This window comes from Ictidomys tridecemlineatus, chromosome 6, assembly GCF_052094955.1.
Source record: "Ictidomys tridecemlineatus isolate mIctTri1 chromosome 6, mIctTri1.hap1, whole genome shotgun sequence".
NCBI classification, from domain to species: domain Eukaryota; kingdom Metazoa; phylum Chordata; class Mammalia; order Rodentia; family Sciuridae; genus Ictidomys; species Ictidomys tridecemlineatus.
This window is the reverse complement of record NC_135482.1, coordinates 24,814,131-24,830,087: the sequence shown is the minus strand read 5'-3', so window position 1 is coordinate 24,830,087 and position 15,957 is coordinate 24,814,131. Positions and strand designations below refer to the sequence as shown.

The window sequence follows — 15,957 nt, the reverse complement described above, 5'->3', positions numbered from 1 at the left end:
GTTGATGTGTGGACAAGGAGAATCGGAGTGGAATGGGAGTTGCAACTGAGAAAGAGGGTTGCAACTGTTGAGAAAATCAATAGGAGAGTGTTTTGGGGAAAGGGCTCTGTGGCCCAAGGCTGGCTGGTCAGGAGAAACGACATACTGATGGAGCTGTGACACGTCTGTGCAAGAGTGTGAGAAATGACTGGCCCAGCAAGTTGTAACATGAACTACTAAAGTTTATTATACAGTTTGGAAAAAATTTACTGTACCAGAGACTCATTTCACTGTTCCCCCATACCCCCACACTCCCCCCACAGAAGGAAACCCTATGTGTGATCCTCACACTTCACAAAGTAGAATCAAATAAGCAAAAATCATTACTAAAAGTTCCATCTTAGAAAGTATGTAGAGAAAATTGATGCAATAACAAATGATTAATTGTTGATGTAACGGAAAGTCAAAAGATAGTAAGATGTTGCATCTAAATGAAGCCTTGGACTCCATCTGGTTTTCTTTTGCAAATGAGAAAACAGTCTAAGAGGCTCAATGACTTATTCCAAGCTATATGGCTAGCTAGTGGCAGATTCAAATTTAGATAGTGCCCAGGCCTGCTTGTCCTTAGCCAAAGGTTGTCCAGTCTGCCTCCTGCCTGTTAATTCGGTGAGAACTCCGTTATTGCTAGCAATTTTGTTGTTGACCTTCCCAGACTTGACAGTCAAATGAAGTTTTCCATTACAGTAAGTAGGATTTATTTGTATTTTGCAACATGGCCTTGTTCTTTGGAGGAGAGTGTCACTTCATCATCCTGGAAATTGGTTTTAGAAAGACCAGTTGATTTCTCCACCTCCCTGGAAAATGCAGATTGTTCCCTGTGATTATCTGTCACAAAAAGGACTTTTAATTAGTTCTCTTTTGAAGGTGTCTTTCTTTTCTTTCCAGGAACCAGTCCCTCAGCCAAGTTGTTTCTGTACAGCCAGTGCCCTTGGGGACCAAGGTTAACACAGGAGTCCTGGGAGGTGGCAGTCACATTAGCTTGCCCAGCCTGAAACACCCTCCACCCTACCCCACAAACCAGATCAGCTCCCATGCTGCCAGCCCCAGGGAGGGTCACGAGACAGCTGAGTTATGGTGTGGTTCGCACCTTCCCTCTGTCCCTTCCTTCATCCCTCATTTCCTTCTTCACCTGCCCTTTTCCCCCTTTCATACCCTTCAATTTATGGCATATTGTATTTCATTAACTGATCTATGAAAATCTTGTCTCTCTCATTCATTTATGGCTTTCATTTTTATTGCCATTCCCTGCCTCCCGCCATAGGTAACTTATTATCTATTTTTATAAGTGGTGTTTTGAACATTATTTTTAATTTTATTTGTTATCGATCTCATTCTTTTCCTTACATTTTTGGCTCTGTACCACATTTAAAAAAATTTTTTTTAGTCGTTAATAGACCTTTATTTTATTTATATGAGGTGCTGAGACTCAATCCCACTTGCCTCACATATGCTAGGCAAGTGCACTACCGCTGAGCAGCAGCCCCAGCCACCCCTGTACCACATTTAGTCCATCCTTTTCTTTTTTTTTTTTCTAGAACAATAAACACCTTTATTACATGAGCTAAGACAGAAGGGAGGAGGACTAATTTGCCCTTCCGGGCTTTGATTTTCCTCAAATAGAACTCCAACTCCTTGCCTTCTAGAACATAGCCATCTGCTCGGCCACACTGTCCTGGTCTTGATGCAATGCAAGCAAGAAGCTTGCCCTGCTGGAACAGCTCCTCCAGAAGAGTGGTGACTTTAGCATTCTTCTTCCTTTCCTCATACTTCTTTCTTAGACTGCTTTTTGTTTAATATTTCTTCCTCCTCAGGAGTCAGCTTGGCCCCCTTCTTGCTGCCCAGGGGCAATGCATAGTGGGACTCTTGTCCGTAAGGTGTGCTATCAATGAGCACAATGCAGTTCTTCACCAAGGTCTTGGTGCGGACTAGCTCATTATTAAAAGCATTGTAGATAACATCAATGATCCTTGTTTTCCGAGTACAACACTCAGAGCCCCAGGAGAAGTTACCCACATCCAGCCTTAAAGCACGGTACTTCTCATTGCCTCCTCGAACTCTGACAGTGTGTATCCGACGCGGTCCAATCTTAGTGTTGGCAGCAGGGCGTCCCAACTCATACTTCCGCTTCTTGTGGTAGGGCTTTCTCTTGCCCCCAGTCTTGCAGCGCTTGTGCCAGTTATCCCGAGAGATTCCCAGCTGGAAAGAGCTAGTCCATCCTTTTCTAACTCTACCAGTATTCTTAGGACACTTTCAGATTTCTTTATCTCTACCACCAATGATGGCCTCTTAGATTGCTTCAATCTCCTTTCTTCCAACAATGTTACCTCGTATAAAAAGCTGCATACACAAGCCTCATGAATCTGCATGAGCAGAGAAATATAAAAACTGTGAAATAAACTATATATAAAATATGCATTACATTCCAAAACAGGATTGCTGAGTTAAAGGGTATATGTATATTTGCTAGAATAAAGAATGAAATGTTGTACACGGCAGCCTTATACATGCATGTTATGGGTCTTTTTCAGAAATGTTCTTGGATGTTTATAACTAGGAACAATATATAGTACATTCAGTTTACCCACACTGCCAGCTTGCTATCTAAAATGACTGCCTCGTCTTCATTACCACCAGCAGTGTATAAATCTCCCTGTATCACATCCCAGCCCAAACTTGGAAGCTTTCAGTTTCTGTGCACCAAAAGTGATTTATCATTGTTTCCATTTTAGTTTATTAAATATTTGCATTTCAGCATCTCTTCATTTGTTGCTTTGATAATTCCTCTAATTTGAATCAACTGTTCATACCTGTGTCGTTTCCTGTGTGGTTTATCTTTCCAGTTGGTCTTCAACAGTATTTATACATTCCAAATAGTAGTCTGTTGTTGGTGTTAGATGATATCAAGTGTCTTTCCCCATTTTTCTCTGTCAACTTAGATCATGGTTTCTTTTGTTGAGCAGAAATCTTTAATTTTGATGTGGAAAAAAAAATTCATCTTTGGGGGGATTCATTTAAAAAAAATCACTTCCCACCACAGTTTATAATGATACTCTCACATTATTTTCCACTTTGTATAGTTTCATCTTTCATGTTTAGGCCTTTGTCCTTGTGGAATCTAGCCACTAGATGTTTAAAGAATGATGTCAAAGCCACGTTTTCTTTTTCTCTTTATAATAATAGCTTTTACCAGTTTGAGGAAACTCCTTTTTCCATTCTGGAATTTTAATTGTCATTATATAAGAATGATCATCTTTATGTTATATGATAATGTCATCCTACCTAGCACATGAATGACCCTCCTTTTATTCAGTTCTTGCTTTAAATTTTTGAAATTTTAATAAAAAACTTCCCATTGAGACCTTATACAGCCTTTACTAGTTTAATTACGAGATCCTTTATATTTCTTATGCTTATTTTATTTTGTATTTTGTATTTTATTATTGCTAGAATGTTGAAATTTGGTTTTGTCAGGTTTTAAGTTGATCTTGTAGTTGACAATTTTGTGTAATCTTATTCGAATGGATTGTTAATTCTGGTCTTTTTCTGGTCATATTATCTGAAAAAAGTGATAATTTTACCTCTTCCTTTCAAATGCTTATATCTGATTTCTTTTTCTTTCTCTCTACCATTTGACACGCCCTCAGTACCGTATTAGTGGTAGAGGGCGTCTTTGTCTTGTTCTCATTCTAAAAGGAAATACATTTAGAGTTTCTCCGGTGACTCAAGTACTCACGGAACCTTATCACAATTTCCACCAAGTTAAGAAAGCTCCTCATAACCTGAAAATTTGTTAAGAAATACTTTTTAAATCATAGGCATTAATTGTCAAATGCTTTTTTGCACCTATTAAGATAATGACTTTCTTTTTTAGTATATTGGTATGTTGACTTAAATGGTAGAGTTTATGATACTGAAAATTATTTTAAGCCTGGGATAAGTTCTATTTTTTGTGATATATTATTTTAAATATATATTTAAATAATAACAAATTATAAAATATTGTTTTTACTTCTGAAATTATAACTGAATCAATTTCGTGTATTCCTTCTGTCCTGTTTGGAATAAACATCGTGGTAACCTCATAAAATGAGTTAAGTAACTTTTTTCTTTTTCTATTTTTTAAAACTTTTTGCATAAGATATGATTTTGTTGTTAAAGAGAAAAAGTTTGTTCTGGTTCATGGTTTCAGAGGTTCAGTCCATGGTCACCTAACTCCATTGCTCTTGGCCCAAGGTGCAGAAGATAGATAATTAAATGAACCTTCGATAGAGCTCACCTGTAAAACCCTCTGGGCCTAGGGCTCTTTGGCAGGGGAGGGTTTGTTTGCCATTCCAATATATTTAATACTTTGGTCTATTCAAGTTTTTAATTTTTTTCTTGCACCAGTTTCTAGCACTTGTGAGTGTTTAGAGATCATTTCCCAGCAATTTATATTCCTCCTATCCTGTCAGAAAACTTAATTCCCTATCCTTTTGGTTTTGGGTGTAGCCATGTATTTTGCTTTGATGGATGGAACATTAGTGGACTTGACATGAGCTGAGGTCTTAAATGTCCTTGAGGAAGGGGTTAGCTTTTGACTCTTGAAACATTGCTGCATTGAAAGGGGACTCTCTTAGCTTAACTCTTTTTATAATCCATCAAACCTGTTCCATCAGTAACAGTGGCTCACAGCCAACTAAGTTGGGGCAATTGGTACATGACCAGACTTTCCTGAGAAATGTGTGTAGTTTTTTAAAGTGCTAGACCATGTCCAACTGAGTTACTGTGATAAAGAATTCATATCCACTAAAACATCTCTAGTCATATTGCAAAATATCTAAAGTTTAAAAAGAAGTATTATAGTTTAAAACCTTCCTATTATTCTAGACCTCTTGCTGTAGATTCAGCTGACTCTCTTAACAGATGTTTATATGCCTGCCATGCATTGCTCAGTCCTTGGTCTTTAGCCTCTGAATGGTGCTTTTGAACCCTGTGCAGTTCCTCTTCTCAGGCCCCCTTTAAGGTAGCCACATATCATAGAATGCAGAGTAAAAAGGGGAGGTTGACCATTTAGATGCTGGTTCACACAGAGCACTATGTCCTGCCAGGAGTAGATAGGGAGTCCTTCTGCACTACAGGAAGAGATAATTTTATTTATGGAATGAAAAATCAGAAATACAAAGCTACTGGAAATGGTGAGTTGGAAACTTGACTTGGAAGACCTTTTAACCTCAAGATTATGACCAGTTACTGGAAAAGTGTACATCAATTTCCCTTTTGTATTCAGCAGGAGCTAAAGGTTTGGAGAGGGGGCTGCAGAGGTAGAAGACATGATCGCTGCCCATAAGGAGCTTGGGTGGTAGCAATGCTAAATATAAAACATGGAAAAGTTATGTTTGAAACTTTTAGACCTGACTCTAAATGCAATAGGAATTAGAAAGGAGATTTTTAGTTTTGAGGCCAGAATAGCTGTTGATAAATATGAATGAGGGTAGAGGAGATAGTTGGAGAAAGAGGGGCAAACTATGCTGTTTTCATTCATGTAATGATCCCAGAGATGGGGATGGAGGGGTGAAAGAGTAAGTGGAGGGGATGGGAGGGCGAGTGGCCACCCCATTCCATAAGTGGATCCTTGGCTTGTGGTAGGTGAGTTTTCAGCATATGTTGTTCTTTTAAAACCAGGTAAGTTTTAGCTTCACTGAAAATGAGATTAAAAGATGGCATGAAAGATTTAGGATCTGTATAAGGGAGAACATTTTGTCCATATTTAGAAGTTTTAGGCACTAGAGTATACTTTCTTATTTCACAGTGTCTTGTGATTCTTAATCAGCGATAGTCCTGTCCCACCCCAGGTGATATGACTTGTGTTCTCATGGTGAGGTGGGAGGTGTCACTGTAAGGCAGGGTGCTGAAGGCCTGTGAGATATAGGGGACACCCTGCACAGCATGAAGTCTGCCTAGAATCCATTGGTGCACCATGGACACACACTGGCTTCCCCGTCCACCGTCATTTGGGTTCCATTCATACAGTTTTTGCACATCTATGTACCACCTGTACCATTAATTTAATGTTTTTCTTTAAATTGACTTTTTCCTTTTAATTGACTTTTTGCCATTCTATACCTGGTCTTTTATTTACATATTTTAACCCTTGTGATTTTGGGTTTAAAATGCTATTTATAGTTTTCTCACCGTATTAAAATAGATATGACTCTTATATGCAGAACATTTCATCTACCTAATATGAGCATACACATCACTAATGGTATGTATTAGCTTTGAAAAACAGTGACCCGGTGGTCACACTGGATTCATTTGTAGCTTGACCTCATTTTACATAGTGTATCCTTAGAAGTTGACACTAAAGCCTTAGGACTCATTTTTAAGTAACCTTGTATTCAGCAGAATACACAAGTTAAAAGGGCCTCATGAGGATACTTTTCCAGATAAAGGTCAGATGGCACAGACAGCTGCTCTTGCCTCTTGGTGTATGTAAAGCTGTCTGGTTGGAAGGGCTCGATTTGCCTGGCAGACGAGTGTGTATGTGCCAGTCATCTTGGCCCAGTGTGTCTGTAGACTTCTATCTGCTCCCAGTTACCTTCTCCCTCTGTGGACGTGGCACTATTCTCAGAGGGTATGTGACCCTGAAAGTGTGGAAGAATCAGAGCAAAGTCTGTCCTTACTACCAGACAATTGGCTTACAGCATCTGTTGCTTTGAGAGTTGAGAGTGAGAAAGATGACTGAAGACAGGGCCACAGCGCTGCAGGCACACAGGCGCTCCCTCCCCCACTGCCAGTGAACTGAACTGAAAAGCAATCACAAACAAAAACGGACCTTGCCCCCAATTCACCAGCAGCCAGTAAACTAACAAACAAAAGGCAATTACACTTTGTGCCAAGCCCCATGACAAGTGGCTAGCAGGGAAGAAAACACCCCGCCTTGGCCGCTCAGAAGCAGTTCTGGGGAAAGAAGGTGAGGAATTCTATTTAATTAAATTCTATTTCATTTTTATTTGAAATTGTGGTAAAATATGCATAACATAGAATTTAATTTGTAGCCATTTTAAAACATACAATTCAGAAGTGTTAAGTACATTCACATTGTTCATAGCACATTTCCAAATTGCAAAACTGAAACTCCATATCTGTTAAACACTGACCCCTCGCTCCTCCATCAGCCCAGGCAGCCACCATTTTCAGCTACTCTAGATACCTCATATGAGTAGCATCACACAGTATTTGTCCTTTTGCAACTGGCTCATTTCATTTAGCATAATGGCCTCGAGGTTGACCAATGTCAGAGCACATGTTAGAATTCCTTCCTTTTTAAGTTTGAGTAATAATTCTGCTATATGTATTTACCACATTTTGTTTATCCATTCATCACTGAATGAAGCAACTTGGGTTGCTTCCATCTCCTGGCTATTATGTCAGCGATAAGCATGGTGTACACTATCTCTTCAAGCCCCTTTTAAAATTATTTTGGGTATATATCCATAGTGGAATTGCTGGTTCATATGCTAGTTCTATTTTTTGAGGAACTACCATAGTTTTTTCCATTTTCTACAGCAACTATACCATTGACCCTCCTACCAACAGTGCACAAGGTTCCGATTCCCCCGCCTCCTCACCAGCACTTGTTAGGTCTGTCTTTTTGGCAATAGCCTTCCTAAAGCATATGAAATGGAATGGAATTTTTAAAAGAGCCAAGAATTCCAAATTAGAACCAGAAAAAAAAAAATAACAAAATATAAAAAACAGAGGTAGATGAAAGTCAAGTGAATAGCCTAGGGGGAAATTCTAAGATGACCTCAGGGGGGGAGATTAAAGCAATAAGAGAGAAACAGTCATGGAGGATAGACAAAGCCATCCAACAGGCAGAGCAGAAAAAAAATGCAAAGATATAACACAGGGAGGTTTTCTGAAAGGAAGAAAGAACTGAATCTTTGGTCAGATGGTCTTGCCATATACTAGGAAAAGCAGATCTAGACGAGCAAAGATATACCCTGATATAAGGCTTCAGTGTTTTGTACCCCACAAAGAGAAAGCAAGTTACACAAAATGTTAGACAAGTGGTACCAGAACTCTCCATCATGGCATTTCCTACCATAAAGTAGGAACAAGGTCTACAAACTTATAAGGGGAATAAAATTATTTAAATAATATAAAATTATATTTATAATTTAAAAATAAAATATTAAAAGTAACTTCAAAGTTGCAAAGGCAATAAGTAGACAATCTTAAACTAACAAAATCTCAGGGAATATTGCAACCATAGACATTTCTTGAAGAAAACTATCTGTGAGGAAAGTGACCAGTTGACACAAATCAGAAAAACAGACCCAGGAGCAGGAAAGCCATGATTGAAAAGCAGTAACAACAACAGAAACAGTGGTGAGCTTTCAAACCATTGTGGTCTTAAACAACTTGGGAGCAAGGAGCTGTAGCTTATTGTCACAGAGACATAAAAATGGTAGTACCTTACAAAAAATGATACAAGCAACAAAAGTCAAGAGATGTGAGGAAGAATGAGAGAGGAAATATAAAGTGTTAATTATAAAGTGTGGATAAGAAAACATTTGGTTAAACTCTTAAAATTTTCATAATTTATCTCCATTAAATTGTGCATGTGTATTTTTAAGTAGTTCATTGCTAGTCAGAAAATATTCAGTTTTATGTCTGCTTTTTTTCTTCTGTTAAATTTAAACAAAAATCAAATAGCTCTTATTAGGGAAAAACTCTTAGATATCAATGATCTCATTTAGAATGATAATATATCTGTCCTTCTAACAGCATACGTGCATAAAGAGATATTCAGAATGATGTTCAGCACCTGTAAATACAACGATATTGGTTGATTTGCTTTCCTCATTGTAATTTTGCTTTCCTTGAATTTTTAAATGCACTCATTTTTATAAAACCTCCCACATTTTTACAAAAGCCAAAAAATTATACTGTTCATATGAAACATTGCTTAATATTATCTTCATGATTGTAATTGCCTCTTAGTCAGTTTCTGATTGCATTGTTGATAGTAGCTGAGATAAAGGAGTCAGCCTAGTGCATACCAACAGATGAATGAGTGAAGCAAATGTGATGTGTATATACATAACTGAGTATTATTCAGCCATAAATAAGAATGACAATCTGTCATTTGCAGCACAATGGATAGGACTGGAGGGTGTTAAGTGAAAGAAGCCAGAGAATAAAAGAAAGCACTGCATGTTCTCTCCCATATATGGAAGATAACAGTCAACCCCAAAGTAGGATTGTGATCACTAGAGAATAGGAAGAGGGTGGGAAGGGAGAAGGGAAAAGGGTGGTTGGGTTTGATCAGTGCACTCTGTATACAGGCCTGGAAATATCAACTGAACCCATCAATATGTGTAATTAGTGTGTGTTAATAATTTTTTTTTAAATTAAATCATGGTGTTGACAAACACCAGAAAAAGTCCTCGGCAATATTTTTGCAACTAGTCCCTGAGGTATTGGCAACTAGCAGCCTAGAGGCCAAAGACAGGGCGGTGGGAACAGCAGCTCTTTTTACCGGATGCCTTTTGCCTTCTTATTGAGTCATAAATCAAAACAGTAGTCTGGGGAGCGTGAGGTGGATTGACCCGAATCCCCACGATGCCGGTGGGTAGCACGTGCAGCACCCTGTGCCCATGCAAGTGTCTGAACCTGGCTTGAGCCGGGGCCATCAGCATTGCATTTGTTCCCTCAGACACTGTACCTGGTGCCTCCGCTCCCCCGCTCCCTCTGTGCTCTCCACATACTTTCCTCTGATGGGAGGCATGGCTCCCCCCTTTCGCCCACCTCCCCTTCCTCTTGTTCAGGGCTTTGCCTTAACCTCCTTCCTTTGGAGAGCCTCTGGCCACACTAGGACAGGATCCCCTTCGGAGTAACAGAGGGCACTGCTTGTTGGTGTCAGACACTTATAACTCACTGTCACATGTGTTAGCAGACAGGAAGTTAATTTAGGAAGTGCAAGGTCAAGTCTTCTCCTTGCCCCTGAGCCCAGAAGAGAAACAGAAGGGTAGCCAGGACGGGTAACTACACTCTAGTGGCCTCTGCTGCTACCACAGGCCCCACTATCGTCTCTTCCCTTGCAGACTCGACAGTTTATTTTGTCTCAGCAGGCCTCCTGGCTCCTGCTTCGCCAGCTGCACCTGTTCATGTTTGAGCCATCAGGAGAGAGGGCTGTTGGCTTTAGGCCTTACCCCCACCCCCACCCATGTGAGCCCTTCCTGCAGGGAGGCCCATTCACAGCCCAGGACCAAGCCCCACTGCTGGCCCACAGGCCAGTGCCAGGGAACTGGGGCCTGGACAGACATTGCTAAGTTCCCCCCAGAATTCCTGGCTTGGCCTCTGACAAAAGAGATGGAAGTGAAAACAGCTTGCTACTAGCAGCATGTACGGGGTCATCCTCCGTGTAGGTTTTATATGGAAAAGAAAGGAAATAGACCAGATTATTGTTTTCACACTTGCCATGGTGAACACTCTCAAGGTGCTAGGCGGTATTTCTTAAGCCCTGACACACCAAGGCTAGGAGCCCCACCACGAGCAGTCGTCTTGGCTGCCCACCTTTCTGTCTCTGCCTCCTGAAGTGTCTGTCGTGTGTTTCACCTGCGTGTCTTTTTCTCCTCAGGTGATCGGACGCCTGGGCTCCCCTCACACATCCTCAACAGCTCCCCATCAGACAAGCAGATCAACCAGCTGGCCCAGAGGCTGGGCCCCGAGTGGGAGCCTGTGGTGCTGTCGCTGGGACTGTCCCAGACGGATATCTACCGCTGTAAGGCCAACCACCCCCACAACGTGCAGTCACAGGTGGTGGAGGCCTTCGTCCGCTGGCGGCAGCGCTTCGGGAAGCAGGCCACCTTCCTGAGCTTGCACAAGAGCCTGGAGGCCGTGGAGGTGGACCCCTCGGTGCTCCAGCACATGCTGGAGTGACACCACCCTGTCAGCCCTGGGGAGGGGCCCCAAGTCACTCGTGCTGAATCCCGACTCACTCAGAGCAGGTGGATTTTTGTTTTTTTTCTTTTCACTGATCCTTAGATGGAGAGAGAAAACAGTTTCTACTTGACTTTACTTAAAAAGCCAAATTACTCAGCAGATCTCCTACATTGGTTCAACAATTGATTGTTTTTAATTGCTTGAAGATGGTATTTTAATTGTAGTTTTTAACTGTGCGGTTGTGTTTTAATAGACCAGTAAATCATAGTGGTTCAAAAAAAAAAAAAAAAAAAACCACCATGTTATCACATCACATGCAGGTGTGCCACATATAAAACTCCACCCTCATGTTGCCTGGAAACTGAACTGTGGACTTTGCTATTCATAATGATGATGATAATAAACAGTGAATTACTATACATATACTGTGCTCCTTTCATGAGAAAGTCTGGTGTTTTTCCTCATTCTTATATTGCAGAGATTAAGGGTATATAATTACAGTATCGTTTCTTTGGAACAGAATTGATAGTAACAATGAAATGCTTACTTTCCCCAGTCAACATAAACAGCTCAGGCAGGATGTCCGTATTAAACATGAGACACCAAAGCTCCCTGCAAAGACCAGTTCAAGTGCCAGCATGCACACCCGAGCCCTTCATCTTTAAAAGATTGCTTAAGAAAATCTTGTGCTGTTTATTTAAAACATTAAATTAGGGCAAAAGGGAGGCTGTGGTCTTTCCATTAAGGCTGTCATGACTGAAGTGTGTTCCTGAGGAGAGCGATGGAGTCGTCTCATCTCACTTATCGCAACGTGTTGTTTATGAAATGCTTTCCTCTTTTCAAGGCTTTTTCCGATATGTGATCTCATCTGGTCCTCTCAACAATTCTATGAGCAGATATACAATAGTGGTTGGCCTCCTCCTACAGAGAGATTGACTGCTGGCGTGAGTGAGCTAGAATGCTCCACGTGGCTTCTCTTCCTTTCCCTCTTGCTTGCTCAAAAGGGACAGGAAGAGTCCTGCTCCCACCTACTAGCTGCATTGCCTTCAGCAAGTTACTTGCCCTCCCTAAGCCTCGGTTTCCTCATTTGTAGAATGGGGAAATGACTGTACTCACCTCCAAGATCTTCCTGATGATTAAAGTAACAAAGTCTAGGCTCAACCAAAGCCTAGAGTACTCAGCTCTTGGAAAATGGTATCTGTTCATTTGCTGCCATGGTTGAACATGTAGTTCACAAAGTGAAGAGTGCCTGAAGATGAGACTCAGAGGGGGGAACTATGCCCATGCATTTAATTACCAACCTTTAAAATATGTGATTTTATTAGCTCTACAATGGATCCAAATGAGAAAAGCACAAGCGAAAATTCCCTATCCGTGATCTGTCTTCATTAATAATTGGGCCATCTATTTAATGCTTTTTTTCCAACAGGAAAAAAATATATACTTTTTATCTCCTTACATTATGAAGACAAGTATATAGAGTGGTAGAGTTGAACAAGAAGCAGGTACTCAAAAAGGTGACCATGGTGTGTTGACATCCTGTCAGGCATCTGGTACCCATATCCCCTTTACTAGAAAGATCACTTATTCCACAGCTCATTCATTCAATGAATGCAGTCCCAGAGGATCATCTACTAGCCTTATCAGCTCTAATTTTCCATCTTATCACTCAGCCAATAATTCATTATCTTGTAAGCCTCTCATACTTTTGTCCACATCCCTATACCCAGTGATAGACTGTACTTCTATGGCATCTTCAATAAATTGCTTGTCATTTTGAATCTTGGACTCATTATTTGGCTCTCTTCCCCCTGGATTTCATAATAGAGACTAGCTTTAGCTTTTGTTCTCACCACTCAGTCACATTTATGGATGAGTGAATATAGGTGGGCACTGCTATGTCTGGCTATCTGGCATCTTAGAAGTGGGTCTGATGATTAGCTGTATCTTGCACCCACCATTTGTAAGGAATCTGTCATGCACAAAGACACTTCTGTGCTCTGCCAGTAGTGAGAGACAATTAGTGAAGAATAAGGCTGTGAATCGCTGACAGGGTCAAGGGGGCCATTAGAGCTCTGGCTTGTTGCCTTTAACAAGCAGGGTGTCTCCCCCTCCAAATGGCAGCCTCAACTCCCTGGGCCTGCTCATGTTCCTGCTGAAGTTCTGCAAAGTGGGAGAACAGAGCAGCTGAATCCCTGCCTCATTTTTACCCCTGGCTGTGAAGATCAGTGATGCTACATAGCGTCTGCCGGCCTCCCAAGAGAATTAAGGAGGTGAGCTGCCTGCAAGAATTCCATGTGTTTTTGCATGGAAGAATATTCTACAATTCCAGAGTCTGTCTACCCCCAAGAAAATTATCGATAAGTGAAGTGGGGCAGCAGGGCATTTGCAGAGATTAAAGAAACAACAAAATGTCAACAGTCTTCGTCCACTTTAGATTGGGGTGTTGCGGGGGGTAAGTATGTGCAAGTGTGTGCATGCAAACATGAGTGCCTTCTAATGCTTTCAAATCTGTAACTTTTATTGAATTATCAACACAAGTAAAGTCCACATTCATTGCATCTGTTTGTAAAAAAGGAACAATGAATTATGGGGGGTGGAGAATAAGAACTATCCATATCCCCATCTTCCAAAGGTAACCTGTTAGATTCAGCTTTGCTCTGTCGTCCAGCAAGTTTCTCTGCACATTCTTTTTACAACAAGAATGTGGGGGGGGTATTGTACATGCTGCTGTATTGTACATGTTTCCTTCAGTACCACACCAGTGGTTTCCCACATCCTTTGTGTTTGGAACACATGTTCAAGTCCCATAGTTTTAGCAACACCTTTGAAGAGATTAGAAGCCATTTAGCTATTAACTAACTTCACCAATGCCGATCACCATCAAAACATCCACCACTTTACTTTTTGCTTTGTCCCCCTTTAGCACCATGTCCCTGTCCGAGTATAGCTCTTTACTGCCCATATTGTGTACTCTGATGTCCTCAAGTAAGAAAGCTGTCTCAAATTTTCAAAAAAGAGCTGGGGATGTAGCTCAGTTTGTCCCCACTATGGCAGCCTTAACAACAAAATTGATGGCACACTTCTAAAGGGTTGGTAGGCCTGTGTGTTGCTACAATCCTACACCATAACAGCAGCACGCCTCTCCTATACATAAATATGCCACTCCTTATTATCCCTTTCCCTATTGGGTGGATCTTTAGTTTTTCTTTGCTTTTTCATTATTATATACAATGATGTAGGCAGGCTTAGTGATGCACACCTGTAATTACAGCTACCAGGGAGGCTGAGACAGGAGGATCCAAGTTTGAGGCAAGTCTGTGTAACATAGTGACCCCTCTGTCTCAAAATTATAAAAGTATAAAAAGGGCTGGGGATTGGCTCAGTGCTAGAGCATTTGCTTAGTACATGTGAGGCCCTGGTTCAATACCCAGCACTGCAATAAACAAACAATGATGCAAGGGAAGTCTCCATTGCAAAATGTCAACATTCATCAAGGGTACAATGAACCGGATCCCTATTTTGTTTAACTCCAAACATGTTTTAATTTTGTTACCAATTAGATCATATTATAGCAAACAACCCCAACATGTATTGGCTTCAAACAACAAATGTGCTGGCTTAACACATTGTCACCCAGCCAATAATTCATTATCTTGTAAACCTCTCATACTTTTGTCCACATCCCTAAACCCAGTGATAGACTGCACTTCTATGGCATCTTCAGTAAACTGCTTGTCATTTTGAATCTTGGACTTACTATTTTGCTCTTTTCCCTCTGGATTTAATATTAGAGTTGCTTTAGCTTTTGTTCTCACCACTCAAAGCCACATTTATGGATGAGTGAGTGTAGGTGGGCTTAACACTTAGCTCACACTTACGGTTCTATGAGCAGCTGGGCTGTTGGTGGAGGCCAACTCAGCTGACCTCTGCTGGGCTGGTTTGTGAATCTGTGGTCGGCTGAGGCTGGATGACCCAGAGTGGCCCCACTTGTGTGTCTGGCAAGGGGCAGGCATCTGCCTGGGGCCACAGAGGTGTCTAGGTCACATGCTCTTACCCATCAGGCTTGCCCAGACTTCCTCATTTGGTGGTGGCAGCAGAGGTCACACAGGCAGCAAGAAGCAAGCCCTGGTTTGGCCTGCACTGGCCAAACACTCTTTAAGCCTCTGTTGGCATTCCTTTTGCTAATATCCTTTGGCCACGGGCAGTCACATGGGTAGCTGAGGGTCAATGTAGGAGAGCTCTACTCAGAGGCCTGGAGAGAGGAGGGGAATAATTGGAGTCCTCTTTATGCAATGTACCACAGCCGATATTTTAAAACTGAGATTTCTGGGCCTGTTGAAAAACAAAGTTTGGCTGCTCTGGTTCCCCCTCCTGATATATCATTGGGCAAGCCCTTCCCAGCATGTCACCATCTCTCCAGTGACAGACCACTGTCCTCTACCCACCTCCTTCCTGTTTTTGCTTAAGATCTGCCTCTAGAAATAGAGCCGGGATGATTCTTGGGATAAACTCCTACTAGGAAAATTTCTGGGTTTAAAGTTGCACATTTTTAAAAACTACTTTTGACTTTTAAAACCTTTTCAAGTCAACTTTTTTTTTTTTTTTTGGTCCAGGAAAATATAAACAATTTGTTTTTTTTTTTTTTTTATTGTTGGTCGTTCAAAACATTACACAGTTCTTAATACATCATCTTTCACAGTTTGATTCAAGTGGGTTATGAACTCCCAACTTTACCCCGTATACAGATTGCTGTTTCACATCAGTTACCCTTCCATTGATTGACATATTGCCTTTCTAGTGTCTGATGTATTCTGCTGTCTGTCCTATTCTCTACTATCCCCCACAATTTGGTTTTTAAAACTATTTAGCCCCCACTAGGCTTTAGTGGCCCGCTGTGAGAGTTGCTGTTGGGCGTGTGTGCACATCCAGCCCCACACTCTCCTGAGGCAGCAGGAGGAATCTGCCTTCACCCCTTTCTCTTGG

The 15,957-nt window shown here is 41.2% G+C and overlaps 1 protein-coding gene and 1 pseudogene across 2 annotated transcripts in view; one reads left to right on the top strand and one right to left on the bottom strand.

The window, feature by feature from the left end:
* Nucleotides 1–11,392, top strand: part of Cradd (CARD and death domain containing adaptor protein) — a 164,912-nt gene extending 153,520 nt beyond the window's left edge. For both annotated transcript variants that reach the window (XM_040279996.2, XM_040280000.2), the window contains exon 3: nucleotides 10,667–11,392. In XM_040279996.2, the coding sequence (XP_040135930.2) occupies nucleotides 10,667–10,968 (302 nt within the window). In that variant the 3' untranslated portion in view covers nucleotides 10,969–11,392. The remainder of the gene's footprint in view (nucleotides 1–10,666) is intronic.
* On the bottom strand, nucleotides 1,503–2,395 carry LOC120888543 (small ribosomal subunit protein eS8 pseudogene; annotated as a pseudogene).
* Nucleotides 11,393–15,957: the final 4,565 nt, after the last annotated feature.